At 41.2% G+C, this 16,337-nt stretch overlaps 1 protein-coding gene across 1 annotated transcript; it reads left to right on the top strand.

Annotated features, from left to right (window-relative positions):
* Positions 1–7,955: 7,955 nt before the first annotated feature.
* Positions 7,956–9,604, top strand: LOC133255853 (olfactory receptor 6E1-like). Its single transcript, XM_061430500.1, has one exon. It carries the CDS (start codon positions 8,236–8,238, stop codon positions 9,208–9,210), a length of 975 nt encoding a protein of 324 aa, XP_061286484.1. The 5' UTR covers positions 7,956–8,235; the 3' UTR covers positions 9,211–9,604.
* The last annotated feature ends 6,733 nt before the right edge of the window (positions 9,605–16,337 follow it).

Genomic DNA, 16,337 nt, shown 5'->3' with positions numbered 1-16,337 from the left:
TCTTCCAGACTAAGGGATTGATATCGTATCTCCTGAATTGCCAAGAGGATTCCTTACCCCTGAGCCACCATCTAGTCAAGGTTATGGTTTTTCCAGTGGTCATGTATGGATGTGAGAGTTGGACTGTGGAGAAAGCTGAGTGCACAACAATTGATGCTTTTGAACTGTGGTGTTGAAAAAGACTCTTGAGAGTACCTTGAACTGAAAGGAGATCCAACCAGTCCATCCTAAAGGAGATCAGTCCTGGGTGTTCATTGGAAGGACTGATGTTGAAGCTGAAACTCCAATACTTTGGCCATCTCATGCGAAGAGCTGACTCATTTGAAAAGACTCTGATGCTGGGAAAGATTGAGGGCAGGAGGAGAAGGGGATGACAGAGGATGAAATGGTTGGATGGCATCACCGACTCAATGGACACGAGTTGGGGTAAACTCCAGGAGTTGGTGATGGACAAGGAGGCCGGGCATGCTACGGTTCATGGGGTTGAAAACAGTCGGACACAACTGAGTGACTGAACTGAACTGAACTGAACTGAGCCACCAGGGAAGCCCTTGTACTGATGGTCAAGATAACTCAAGGTAAAATAATAACTCTTTTGATGGTAAAATATTTTAGACATCTAATCCAATCCCAAAGAAGGGCAATGGTAAAAAATGTTCAAACTACCACAGAATTGCACTCATTTCACATGCTACCAAGGTAATGCTCAAAATCCTTTAAGCTCGGCTTCAACCATATGTGAACTAGAAATTCCAGATGTATTATCTGGATTTAGAAAAAGCAGAGGAACCAGAGATCAAATTGCCAACACCTGTTTGATCATAGAAAAAGCAAGAGAATTCTAGAAAAACATCTATTTCTGCTTCATTGACTATGTAAAAGCCTTTGACTGTGTGGATTACAAACTATGGAAAAGTCTTAAAGAGATGGGAATACCAGATCACCTTACCTACCTTCTGAGAATCCTGTATGCAAGTCAAGAAGTAACAGAACTGGACATGGAATAGTCAGTTAATTAGTTCAGTCATGTCCGACTCTTTGCAACCTCCATGGACTGCAGCATGCCAGGCTTCCCTGTCCATCACCAACTCCCACAGCTTGCTCAAACTCATGTTCATAGAGTCGGTGATACCATCCAACCATCTCATCCTCTGTCATCCTCTTCTCCTCCTGCCTTCAATCTCGCTCAGCATCAGGGTATTGTCTAATGAGTAAGTTCTTTCCATCAAGTGGCCAAAATATTGGAGCTTCAACTTCAGCATTAGTCTTTCCAATGAATATTCAGGACTGATTTCCTTTAGGATTGCCTGGTTTGATCACTTTGCAGTGCAAGGGACTCTTAAAAGAGTCTTCCCCAACACCATAGTTCAAAGGCATCAATTCTTCAGTGCTCAGCTTTCTTTATGGTCCAACTCTCACATCCATACATGACTACTGCAAAAACCATAGCTTTGACTCTATGGACCTTTGTTGCCAAATAATGTCTCTGCTTTTTAATGCGTTGTCTAGGTTTGTCAAAGGTTTTCTTTCAAGGACCAAGTGTCTTTCAATTCCATGGCTGCATTCACCATCTGCAGTGATTTTGGAGCCCAAGAACATAAAGTCTGTCACTGTTTCCATTGTTTCCCTACCTATTTGCCATGACGTGATGGGACTGGATGCCATAATCTTTGTGTTTCAGATGTTGAATTTTAAGCCAGCTTTTTCACTCTCCTATTTCACTTTCATCAAGAGGCTCTTAAGTTCCTCTTCACTTTGGTAATGTCGTCTGCATATCTGAGGATACTGATACTTCTCCCAGCAATCTTGATTCCAGCTTGTGCTTCTTCCAGCTCAGCGTTTCATATGATGTACTCTGAATATAAACTAAATAAGCACGGTGACAATATACAGCCTTGACATATTTGACATGGAACAACCAGGGAAGTAAAGTAAGTGTATTCCTTGGAGAGACGGGTACTGAAATACTTTACATGCATTCTAATCTGATTTGACGATACTTTTTCAGGCTTTCCTGGTTGCTCAGATGGTAAAGAATCCTCCTGCAACACAGGAGACCTGGGTTCAGTCCCTGGGTTGGGAAGATCCCCTGGAGAAGGGAATGGCTTCTCACTCCAGTATTCTGGCCTGGAGAATTCCATGGACTGTAAAGTCCATGAGATTGCAAATAGTCGGACACAAAGAGCAACATTCACACCTCATACACAAAGTATCATCTATGCACTGTACATCATGTGACATGTGAGGCTGGATGAAGCAAATTGGAATAAAGATTGCCAGGAGAAATATCAACACCTTCAGATATGCAGATGACACCACCCTTATGGCAGAAAGTGAAGAGGATTTAAAGAACCTCTTGATGAAGATGAAAGAGGACAGTAAAAAAGCTGGCTTAAAACTCAACATTCGGGCTTCCCTAGTGGCTCAGTGATAAAGAATCTGCCTGTCAAGGCAGGAGACATGGGTTCAATCCCTGGTCCAGGAGATCCCACATGCTGCAGAGCCACTAGGCCCGTGTCACACAGCTACTGAAGCCCAAGAGACCAAGAGTGCATATTCGCCAAAAGGAAAGCCACTTCACTGAGAAGCCTGTGCACCACAGCCCCTGCTTACTGCAACTACCAAAAAGTCCAAACAGTAACAAAGACCCAGCAGAGCCAAAAATAAATAAATAAATAAAATAAAATAAAAAACTCAACATTCAAAAAACAAGATCATGGCATTTGGTCCCATTACTTAATGGCAAATGTATGGGGGTGTGGGGGAATGGAAACAGTGACTGCAGATGGTGACTGCAGCCATGAAATTAAAAGAAACTTACTCCTTGGAAGAAAAGCTATGACAAATCTAAACAACATACTAAAAAGCAGAAACATCACTTTGCCCACAAAGATCCATTAAGCCAAAGCTATGGTTTTTGCAGTAGTCATATACAGATGTGAGAGTTGCATCATAAAGAAGGCTGAGCATCAAAGACTGATGCTTTCAAATTGTAGTGCTGGAGAAAACTCTTGAGAGTCTATTGGATAGCAAGATCAAACCAGTCAATCCTAAAGGAAATCAGTCCTGAATATTCATTGGAAGGACTGATTCTGAAGCTCAAACTTCAATACTTGGGTCACCTGATGCAAAGAGCTGAATCATTGGAAAAGACCCTGATGCTAGGAAAGATTGAGGACATGAGGAGAAGTGAATGACAGACGATGGGATGGTTAGATGGCATCATCAACTCAATGGACATGAGTTTGAGCAAACTCTGGGAGATAGTGAGGGACAGGGAAGCCAGGGTGCTGTAATCCATGGATCACAGAGTCAGACACGACTGGTAAATGAACAACAAAAATGCACTGAGTGCTCCATCAGGACACCTACGGAATAAACACCAGAATGTCAATAAGAACTGTATTAGCCTCTGGCTCCAGATATCTCATAAGGCTGTAAACAAGGTACAGGCCACAATAGTAGTCATCCCAATGCTTGTTTAAGGGAAGATCTGCTCCCATGTTCACTACAGTGTCTGTTCATTGTCATTAAGTCTTTGCTGGCTATTGGCTGGAGACATGAGTCCCTTGCCATGTGGGCTTCTCTACTGGACAGCTAATAATATGGCTTCCTTCAGAGCAAGTAAGAGAGCAAGAAAGGACATGCAAGATGGAACCACAGTCTCTTTGTAACATTCTCAAAAATGACATCTCATCCCTTTCACTGTATTCCATTTGTTAGAAGACTATCACTAGGTACAGCCACACACAAGGGGAGGGGATAACACATGGACAGGAATATCAGGAGATGGGTCATCGGGGCCACCTTAGAAGCTATCACAGGCACTATGTCAAATCGATCTGTGACACCAAGGACATAGGCTATATCATGTCTAACTGAAAATTATGAAAGTTCTGGTCAACCAGACGAGGTACAGTTTCAACAAGCACATCTCAGCAGACGCCACCACTGTGTGCCATGCACACTTCTTAACCTCAGCTATCCAGTCACATGAGCCTACTTCTTATAAGTTATTGATTAGTCATGACTCTTTACCAGGAATAAGGTGACTACACATGCAGTTTATATGAGGTGACCAGGTGTTTAGAAAGTGAGTTGGTAGCCATCTGACTACATTAAGGATAGCCAGACTCTCAGGAAAGATAACCCTAGTCAGATTAACCCACTCATGCACTGAGAGAACTGAAAGCCTGTCATTCATTTGCTTTTTCCAACATATCATTGGCTCCTACTCATACCATTTCTGACAGTCATGTTACATTAGCCAGTTTTCTCCAATCCACAGAATAGTTCGGTGACCAAAGAAAGTGGGATTACAAAGTAGTTATAGCTTGAATGGCCCAAGGACCAAGACAAACACAATTTCAACATCCTTTTACAAAGATTCACATAATAGAGAGGATGCTCAACGGGGACTGGACACCATCTCTGTTTTGTTCACCACTCATAGTCATCTTCAGTACACAGTATAGAGTCTAGTACACAGTAGGTAAGTAGATACTCAAGAAACATTTATTGAATGAATGATTAATTAATTAATTAAAGGTCCTTCACCTCCACACACACTCCAATTTATTCTTAAGGTCTCAAATTGATAGAGATGGAAATACCACAACACCTTACATGCCTCCTGAGAAACCTGTATGTAAGTCAAGAAGCAACAGTTAGAACTGGACATGGAACAACGGATTGGTTAAAAATTGGAAAAGAAGTACATGAAGGCTGTATATTGTCACCCTGCTTATTTAACTTTTATGCACAGTATATCATGAGAAATGCCAGGCTGATGAAGCACAAGCTGGAATCAAGATTTCCAGGAGAAATATCAAGAACCACAGATATGCAGGTGACACCACCCTTATGGCAGAAAGCAAAGAGGAACTTCACAGCCTCTTGATGAAAGTGTAAGAGGAGAGTGAAAAGGCTGGCTTAAAATGCAACATTCAAAAAACAAGATCATGGCATCCAGTCGCATCACTTCATGGCAAATAGACGGGGGAACAAAGAAAACGGTGACAGACTATTTACTTGGACTAAAAAATCACTGCGGATGGTGACTGCAGCCATGAAATTAAAAGATGCTTGCTGCTTAGAAGAAAAGCTATGACAAATCTAGACAACGTATTAAAAAGCAGAGACATCACTTTGCCCACAAAGATCCATAGAGTCAAAGCTATGGTTTTTGCAGTAGTCATGTACAGATGTGAGAGTTGGATCATAAGGAAGGCTGAGCACCAAAGAACTGATGCTTTCAAACTGTAGTGCTGGAGAAAACTCTTGAGAGTCCCTTGGACAGCAAGGAAATCAACCCTGAATTATCATTGGAAGGACTGATGCTGAAGCTGAAGCTCCAATACTTTGGCCACCTGATGCAAAGAGTTGACTCATTGGAAAAGACCTTGGTGCTAGGAAAGATTGAAGGCAAGAGGAGAAGGGGACAACAAACGATGAAATGGTTGGACGGCATTGTCGACTCAATGGACTTGAGTTTGAACAAACTGGGGCGGAGGGGTTGGTGAAGGACATGCAAGCCTGGGTGCTGCAGTCCATGGATCACAAAGAGTCAGACACGACTTGCGACTGAACAACAACTTTATGTAACTCGATCAGGAATACCTTTCATTATCCTTCAGTCTGATTGAGGATATCCACTGAGCTCTTTTTCACACACTAATCACAATAGTAATTAATATTTACCTGGTTATTTGATGTCTGTCTTCCCCACAAGAATACTGCCTGTCTGTGGCATCTAGAGCCATACTTATCACACAAAAGCACATCACAAAACTTTGAATTAACTGTGTTTTTAAATGAACTTTTTATTAACTGTGTTTCTTTGTTACAGTTAAAATTCATTAGAGGTTTCGCAGCTTCTCAGTCAAAACAAAGTAAACTTTAAATCCCAAAATTGAACAAAGTAAGAGGTAAGGGACCTTCTTAGGTCCTATTACCACTGACGATAATGAATCTCCAGGGAAGCAGAGCTCCAACCAGTAAGAGAATAACATGAATCTCTAGATTGGTTAAGTTTGAGCTCTGCACCTTCTGTATCTCTGAGCTTCCAAGGAGACTAAACAGAATCCCAAGCAGTCCAAGACAAAGAGTCTGCCACGATTATTTTACCCCAGAACTCTCTATGGACACCATACTCCTGGAAGGGCCAGAAACTTCTTAAGCCCAACTGAAGATGAGTTAAACTAATCAGCATCTAATTATGTCTGTCTCTGCTTTACTATATGAGGGATGGAAGAATAATTAGATAGGTTTTCATATCCATTTCCCCAGTAAACTGGTCCATGACATGGTGATGGATCAGAAAAATAGAACCTTCCTGAGAAACTGGTGAAGTTCTGGGGAATATCCAGAGATTGTTACTTTCTGAGGACAACTGAGAATATGCAGATGGTGAGAGTCAGAGAATATTTCTTAAGAGAGATTGGTTGTTGGAAAATATGGATATTTGCAGACACCTGCGTGTACTGTGTACAAGAGAATAGGACCTGCTTGTTCCATGACCTGCAGACCATGTTTCAGCTCTGGCGCATCCTTCACTTCGCATCTCTGGTGAGCCCCCAAGAAGCATGCTCCTGTGGCAACACTGCAGAATTGGGAGTTTCCTGTGAAAACCAGGAGTCTCCCCATCATGAGAACTGCCTTGAAGACAACTGAGCATCACCTAGTATCTAATGAGGTAGTCTACATTGGTGCGATTTTTGCTGTGGGGAAGTGGACCCTGATTCCCCTGGATGCTCTGGCTGGAAGCCTGACATCTGTTTTCAGGTGTCCACTGGCGGGCTGTGGCAGAGCTCACTTCTCTGACTTTTTGCATTGTTCTCAGTATCCTGATCAAGAACAGCTGATGGCTCACAGAATCATCATGGCTTTCCTTCACTCTGTTCACGGACAGCCATTTGTTTCCCCTTTGTCTCTCTCAAACTTTTTTACCCAACTCTTAGTCCAAATGGACTCATTGTGCTCGCTTCTTTTCTGATTTTGAATTTAAGTTACTTTATAAGTGATAATAAAAATAATAAAGAGACAGAAGAAAAATCACCTGCCATCCTCCCATCCTATTATGGCAATTATGCTCATTTTCCTGTGTTCTCATCCAATTCTTCTCCATATAAATACATATGTTACACAGCTATACTGAACTGTGTTATAATTTCTCTGAGGCAGGCTTATCACATTAGTTTCTGCTCCTGTCTCAGAGAGAGTCAGCTCTTCTTCACAGAAGCTTGCCTTTACCTGTTATTTCTATAAAGGACAACCGATGGCCAGAACGCCTACTTCTTTCTCCAGATCTCTAAGTGAGTGAAGCCACTCAGTCATGTCCAACTCTTTGTGATCCCATGCACTGTAGCCTACTAGGCTCCTCCGTCCGCAGGATTTTCAAGGCAAGAATGCTGGAGTGAGTTGCCATTTCCTTCTCCAGGGGATCTTCCCAACCCAGGGATCAAACCCAGGTCGCCTGCATTGTAAGCAGACACTTTACCGTATGAGCCACCAGGGAAGTCAGTAAGACACTGCTAAATAATGTAAGAACTAGAAAAAAATTATTCAAAACAAAGACATATTCTCTAAAATTGAAATTGAACCAATGTACAATTCTAAATATGAGCATTTATCATTAGTATTCTTCATTACAATTACTTAGGAATTTATCCCAAAAAGTAACCAAGATGCCTAATTTACAAATACATGTTTTGTTCCCACTGAAGAAGCAGAGTTTGGTGAAGTTAGAGAACTGGCCCCACACAAGTTAGTAAATGATGGAGCTCAGGTACAAACACGAAGTCTCTAACTCAAATGCCTCTGTAACAAGTACTAGAGTAAATTTTCCATTAGTGTTTTTGATAAAGGCCTGTGACCAATGGATACAGGATTTGCAGAGAAAATATTTTATTTGAGAGACCACTTAAAACATTTGGACAAATATGGGGAAAAAAAAACCCATCATCTGATCAAGATTTAAAGGGACAAACACTTCCTAACAGACACAAGAAAACTGGAAAAAGAATTGGTAAAGGCAAAACTTTCCCCAAAGAATACCAGACAATTGAATCGAAGTATGTAACTTGATGCTAACTCAGTGAGGGACCTGGACAACCGGCCTGACGAGGGAGGGAAAGAGACTTGCAAGTTGAAGAAATAAAGGATTCCTTCAGCTCAAAATCCCTCTTTCCTTTCAGTTCCAAGTGTCCTCAGATCCCCAGAACATCACAACTCTTGATGCTGCACACCGCTGATTGGGCATTCCCAGCAGAGGCCAGAGGAGCCACGGGGAACCACACCACTGTCACCGAGTTCATCCTGCTGGGGCTCTCAGAGGCCTGTGAGCTGCAGATGCTCCTCTTCCTGGGGCTCCTCCTGACCTACCTGCTCACTCTACTGGGGAACCTCCTTATCGTGGTCCTCACCCTCATGGACAGGCGCCTCCACACCCCCATGTACTACTTCCTCCGCAACTTTGCCGTCCTAGAGATCTGGTTCACCTCGGTCATCTTCCCCAAGATGCTGACCAACATCCTGACTGGAAACAGGACCATCTCCCTGGAAGGCTGTTTCCTACAAAGTTTTCTCTATTTCTTCCTGGGCACCACAGAGTTCTTCCTACTGGCAGTGATGTCCTTTGACAGGTATGTGGCCATATGTAACCCCTTGCGTTATGTCACCATCATGAGCAAAAGGGTCTGTGTCCAGTTAGTTCTTTCTTCATGGATCACAGGATTCTTTATCATCATCATTCCAACTTTCCTCACATTTCAGCAGCCATTCTGTGGTCCCAATATCATTGATCATTTCTTCTGTGACAGCTTTCCACTCCTGGAACTCGTATGTGCAGACACAAGTCTGATGGAAATTCTAAGTTTCATCCTGGCCAACGTCAGCCTCCTGGGCACTCTGTCTGTGACGGCTACCTGCTATGGCCACATCCTCCACACCATCCTGCGCCTCCCCGCAGCCAAGGAGAGGTGGAAAGCCTTCTCAACCTGTTCCTCCCACATCACTGTTGTCTCTCTCGTCTATGGCAGCTGCATCTTCATGTATGTCCGGTCGGGCAAGGGTGGCCAGGGGGAGGACAGGAACAAGGTGGTGGCCTTGCTCAACACCGTGGTGACCCCAGTGCTCAATCCCTTCATCTACACCCTCAGGAACAAACAGGTGAAGCAGGTGTTTAGGGAGCAGCTGAACAAGCTCTTCTAATAAACCTGTAGATCCACGAGGCTGCATATAAGATCCCCAGTCAAGCTAAGGGAACATCAGGCCTCTGCAACAGATGGAGGCTTTCTCCTCCACAGAAAGCTTGATGACATGTTTCTGGGGCACCAGTCACTGTGCAAGTGAGCATCAACTCATAAGCTCTGTGGCCCCTCGGGCATTTTTAGAAATTATCAAATCTGAATAGTTCTGTTCATTCCATCAATGTCCTCTTGGCTTCCCAGAAGAATATAAGTTCTTTGATGGCAGGTACTAGCTCTACTGGAGAAGGGCATGGCAACCCACTCCAGTATTACTCCCTGGAGAATCCCATGGACCAAGGAGGCTGGTGGTCTACAGTCCATGGAGTCACAAAGAGTCAGACATGGATGAAGTGACTTAGCATGCTCACACACACGCACTAGCTCTATAATTCACCATAAGCCTCAACAACAATCCATTGTCATAGACCAAACAGTCTGTAAGTACTTTCAGTCTGAGTGACCGCTTTGGGTCTGTTTCTCCAGCACCCTCAGAGGAGAGGAGTTCAGCCTTCCGGTAGCCCTGTCCTCATTTCACTCTTACACTCCTGTCACAAAAATACATCAGCAAGAACTCAAAAATAAGAATACTTACTTATTATTTTACATAGAACTTACTTATGCTTCTTTAGTATCAAAACTCTTAGAAATTCCTCATTCCTACTGAGAAAGATGCTTCTACCTACTAGCCGATTACTTCCCTGAGTCCCAGTTTTCTGATCTGTAAAAGAGGATGACAGTATCCACTCCAGAGGATTGTGATGAAATATCTGAGATATTCTATGCAAAGTGCCTCTAGTGACTAGAGGATAATAAATCCTCACTAAATGTTAGTTCCTTTCATCTGTTTTTCACTCACCTTCCCTATTTTCTTCTGATTTTCCACAGTTACTAACAAATGCTTTTTTGTTCAAAATGCCTTAAATGTTTAAAAATGTTACAAAATGTATATTTAAAATGTTATATTAAATCATATATAAAGTTACATACAGTATTTCACTTTGAAATTTGTTACTAAATTGTTTAATATTTGATGAAGTTGGACTTAAGTCATATTGGTAAATAATCAAAGATTAAATAAAGAAATTAACATATTCTTAACCAAAAATTACTACATGAATATCATGTTCAAGGAAATATTCTATGTCATCTAAGAGATAATAATATATGCCCTTGAAGAATCTGAAGTCTGATAAGGAAGATAGAAAGTACACAAATAGCTATAGTCTAGGGTATAAACTGATTTTTTTTTAAAGAAAATACCATGAGTAGCTCTTCAACAATAAATTTGAAAAACAAGAGGAAATTAATGATTCCCTAGAGAAAGAGAATTTTCAAAAATCAAAAAAAGAAATAGAAAAATTAACTACACAAATTACCACAGAAAGATTTTAAAAGGCATTATATATCTACTATAAACTAAAATACAATGTTGTCAACAACAAAAACAAACAGTTCTACAAATGGCCAATAAGGACATGAAAGATGTGCAACATCACTAATCATTTAGGGAAATGCAAATCAAAATCACAATGAGATACTACTCAACACCCATTAAGATGGCTATTCGGAGAAGGCAATGGGAACCCACTCCAGTGTTCTTGCCTGGAGAATTCCAGGGATGGGGGAGCCTGGTAGGCTGCCATCTATGGGGTCGCACAGAGTCAGACACGACTGAAGCGACTTGGCAGCGGCAGCAGCAGCAGCAAGATGGCTACTATTTTTTTCAATATTTTTATACAGAAAATAGGTAGTGTTGGCAAGAATGTGGAGAAACTAGAACTCTTGTGCACTGGGGTTGGGAATGTCTAATGATGCAGCCACTGTGCAAAGCAGTATGGTAATTCTTTAAAAAAAAGTAAACAGATTTACCATATCATCCAGCAATCTCACTTCTGGATATACAGCCAAAAGAACAGAAAGAGCGACTCAAAGAGATATCTTTATATCCTTGTTCATAGCAGCATTATTCATAATAACCAAAGAGGCAGAAACAACACAAATGTCCACAGATAAATGAATGGATAGCCAAAAGGTGGTATGTACATTCAATGGAATATTATTCAGCCTCAAAAAGGAATAGCATTTGGGGGTTTCTCTGGTGGCTCAATGGTAAAGAATCAATCTGCCAATGCAGAAGATGCAGGTTCAATCCCTGGTCCAAGAAGATCCCACATGCAGCAGAGCAACTAGGCTCATGCACCACAACCACTGAGCCTGTGCTCTAAAGCCTGGGAACCGCAACTACGGAGCTAGCACACCTCCGCTACTGAAGCCCATGCACCCTGGAGCCTGTGCTCTGCAACAAGAAAAGTTACCGAAATGAGAAGCCTACACATCACAAGAGCGTAGCCCCTGCTTCCTGCAGCTAAAGAAAAGCCCATGCAGCACTGAAGACCCAGCACAGTCAAAATAAATAAATGAATGATTTTTTTTAAAAAGGAATGGAATCCTGATAAATCCTACAACTTGGAGGAAGCTTGAAGACATTACACTAACTGAACTAAGTACAACATAAATGGGAATGTGTTGTATGAGTCCACTTACTTGAAGGATGGTGCTGGTAGTTTAGTCACTAAGTCGTGTCCTACTCTTCCAACCCCATGGACTGTAACCCACCAGGCTCCTCTGTCCATGGAATTTACCAGGCAAGAATACCGGAGTGGGTTGCCATTTCCTTCTCCAGGGGATCTTCCTGACCCAGGGATTGAACCCGTTCTACACTCTAGGCAGATTCTTTATCCCTGAGCCACCAGGAAAGCCATTATATGAGGTATAGAGTAATCAAAATCATGGAGACAGAAAGTAGAATGGTGGTTAACAGGGGCTGAAGGTGGGGGTAGGAATGGAGAGCTATTATTTAATGGATACAGAATTTCAGTTTGGGATGATAAACAAGTTCAGGAGATGGGTAATGGTGGTGACTGCACAACAATGTGAATATACTTGATGCCAACAAACTGTACATTTTAAAGTGGCTAAAATGGGAAAGTTTATATTATTACGTATTTTTCCACAATAAGAAAAGTACAGATTCCAGATCACAAACAAAACTACATTACCTTTGACTCCTCTTTCTCTTATATTCCACAACCAATCTGTTCATTCATTCAAAATATGTATCAAATCCAGCACTACTTACCACCACCACTATCGTCTTTCTCCATATCATCTTCCCCTTCCTGGAGGATATCCATCCACTTCTTACCACCCGAATCCTACCCCCAGGGCAGGGTTAGCAAACTCAGGTAAGGGAGAGGTGGACTTACAGACTTGACAGATGAAGCCAACAACACACACCCTTTCTCTTTGAAGATTTTCTGCTTGAAACAGGCCTTATATGGAGGAAGGAACACATTTTAACTTTAAATGAAGTTCACATTTTAACAATTATATCGGATCAGACAATTTGATAATCCCATTCTTTGAACAAATGGTGAATGAAGGACTTCTAAAATTATATGTATGCCCAGAAAATTTGCATAACTGTCCTGAATTTCATCAAATGTCAAGGAAGAAATAACTACATGAACAGGTTTAAATGGACATTCAGGAAGGGGGTAGAGAATGCAAATTACAAATAAATGATTATTTTCCATAATACACAAAGATAAACAACTCAATTGATAAATGATCTAAAAAGGATATACATAGATATTTCACAGAGAAACAGACACAAAGAGCCAATAAATAAATGAAAACATGTTCAACCATACTAATAATTAGTACAACTCAAATTAAAATAACAACCCTTTTTATGATAAAGTATTTTTAATTTTCTAAAGTAATAATGATATTATGTTTTTATTTTAAAGAGTAATAGTGTTTTAATTCTGAAATATTTACAGATGAAATGATATAATGTCTTGGATTTATTCCACCATAATATGGAAAGCAGATGGCGGTCTATTGAAATAAGAATAAGAAGCCGTGACTTGGTTTTTGTTGAATCTAGGTGATGACTACATGGAAATTTGTTATACAATTTGTCTATTTTTGTATGTGCTTGAAATTTCCATATTAAAAAATTAACATAAAAAGATAATGGAAAACTTAAGAGGTCATGCGTATATGACCTTGGGGAGTACTTATGACAAAGCAGCAAGAAAAAGTGTGTAAGATGTTGCACATGCAGAATCTGGTAGGGACTGGGTACTGAAGAGATAAAACGTTTGGAGAGAAAAAATTAAACATAAACAAAGGAGATCCCCAGGTATTGAATCCAAGTAATTAAAATGATGTTATCACAGAAATAGGACAGTAAGGCAGAAAAGCTGGCTGAAGAGGAAGTACTAGTTGGCTTTGACACTTCTATTGTGGGCACTGCAAACCTGAGCCATTGCCTGTTGACTGGGAAAAGGAACTCTTCACAACAGTTTCCAATGCCATTGGAATTGTCCAAATATCTGTCTCTCATTCTCATTGTTTAGTTTACAGCAAAGAAAGCTGTCCTGAAATCGGATTGTCATAAAACCGAGAAGAAAATTATTAATATTTATAAGCTTGTCACGACTTGTACAGTTATGTCTCTATATTCAAACCCAGGCTTTCCTGGTGGCTTAAGAATCCACCTGCAGTGAAAGAGACATGGGTTCGATCCCTGGGGTGGGAATATCCCCCAGAGAAGGAAATGGCAACCCATGCCAGTATTCTTGCCTGGAGAATTCCATGGGTAGATGAGCCTGGCCAGCTACAGTCCATGGAGTCGCAAGAGTTGGACATGACTTTGTTATTAAACCACCACCATTCAAACCCAGGAAGTAGCAAACACAACTCTCTATAAGTTTGTATAAGAATCATTAATGATATCAACTAAGTTCAGGGTTTATAGTACAAGAGATTCAAAACAGATTTGTCAGCAGAATGTAAAAGACCAAAAGTTATAGAAGTATGATATCTATAAATGGTGCATCGTGCATTGAGTTCCCCATCATGACACCTCAAGAACAAAGCCTAAAAAGGCTAGAAGAGAACTGTATTAGTTATCTATTGAAGAGTCACATAATATCCCAAAACTTAGCTCCTTAAAACAACAGGCATTTATTAGCTCACAGTTTCTGAGTTAGGAATCTGAACAAGGATTGACTATGTACTTCTGGCTCCAGATATCTCCCAAGGCTGTAACCCAGATATAGGCTGGGGCAGCAGTCATCTGAACACTTTTCTGGAAGCGAATCTGCTCCCATGTTCACTCCTGTGGCTGCTCATTGGCCTCGAGCACTAACTGGTTACTGGCTACAGAAAGCAGTTTAAAGACCTGTGGGCTTCTCTGCAGGACAGCTCACAATGTGGCAGTTGGCTTCCCTCAGAGCAAGCAACAGACCAAGAGACTCATGTAAGATGGAAACCACCATCTCCTTGTCACATTCTCAAAAGTGACATCTCATCCCTTTTACTACATTCTGTTTATTAGAAGGCAGTCACTAGGTGCAGCAGCACAGAAGGGATTACACAAGGACATGAATACCAGGAGGTGGGGAGGTCACGTCTCTGCTTAAAACCTTCCAATAGCTTCCACTTGCATTTGGAATGAAATCTATCCTCCTTACCAGGCATGCTATACAAAGCTCTACAAATTTTGAACCCAGCACGAGTCTCCAGCCAAATATCAATTCACTGTCACCCTCTTCCTGATTTACTGGCCTTCTCACTTTAAGTCAAAAATACCACCTCTTTGCCATATCATGGCCTTGACATATCTTCTCTTTGCCTGGGACTCAACCAACCAGCCATCTGGTCAAGCCCTCCTCTGCATTCAAGTCTGAGCTGCAATCACAATTCCTCATGCATATCTTTTCTGTCTATCCATCTAAGGCAGAGGCAAGTCTCACTTATTTTCTCTCCTAAACCACCCAGTTCTGTGCCTTCGTAGCCCTCACAGTGTCTTGTTATTACATAGTTACTCTCATGTGTTTTTCCCTTTGAATTTTAGTATGACAAAAACACTAATTTTTTTCTCTGTTCACAACCTGAGAGCTGCAGGGCTCAGAAAGCAGTGTGCTTTCTCATACGGCCAGAGGAAGAATACAAGCTCTATGAGCTGATCCCAGGAGATGCAACCAGTGTATGCCATGTACACTCCTTAAATTCAGCTGTCCAGTTATCTAGGCCTCCTTCTTATAGGTTCGTGGTGGAGCCATGACTCGTACCAGGAGTAAGATGACTACACAAGCAGTTCATATGAAGTGATCCGGTGTTTAGGGAGTGGGTTGCTGGCTCTTCACTCTCGGGGAAGAATATTCCCTGTAGTTATTCTTCCCTAGTCAGAATAACTCACTAATCCATTTAAAACAGACAACTGAAAGCCAGTCATTCATTTGCCTCTTCAAACACATCATTGGCTTCTAAAATCATACCACTTCCTGCAGTCAAGTTACATCAGCCAGTTTCATCCAGTCTGGGAAATAGTGTGGTGACCAAAGAGAGAAAGTGGGATTCCAAAGTAGATTTAACTGGAACGGCCCAAGAATGAAGACAAAGACAATTTCAAAACCCTTATACCAAGATTCCCCCAATGGACAGTAAAACTTGAGGGGGACCTGGGATCATCTCTGTTTCATTCACCACTCATAGTCATCCTCAGTACATAGTATAGAACCTAGCACATAGTAGGTGCTCAATAAACATTTGTTGAATGACTGATTAAAGGTTCTTCACCCCCACACACACACTCCAGCTTATCCTTCAGATTTCAACTTTATATAACTCCATCAGGAATATATTCCCTTATCCTTCAGTCTGATTCAGGATCTCCTATGAGCTGTTCTTCAAAACACTTTTCACAATAATAATACTTGTGTGTTTAATCTCTATCTTCCCCACAAGACTCTGCCTGTCTCTGGCATCTAGAGTTAAACTAATCATGCAGTAACTCAACTAAAATTCACTGAATGTTCTAATAACTGTTTCTTTGTTACAAATAAACATCATTAGATGTTTCTGAGCTTCTCTGTCAGAACAAAGTAAACTTTAAATCCCAAAATTGAAGAAAGTAAGAGGTAAGGGAACTTTCAAGTCCCTATTAACACTGATGATAATGAATCTCCAGGGAAACACAACTCCACCCTGCAAAAGAAGTATGTGAAAAAAAAA

This window comes from Bos javanicus, chromosome 10 (genome assembly GCF_032452875.1).
Source record: "Bos javanicus breed banteng chromosome 10, ARS-OSU_banteng_1.0, whole genome shotgun sequence".
Taxonomy (NCBI): Eukaryota; Metazoa; Chordata; class Mammalia; order Artiodactyla; family Bovidae; genus Bos; species Bos javanicus.
This window is presented reverse-complemented; position numbering and strand designations above follow the sequence as displayed.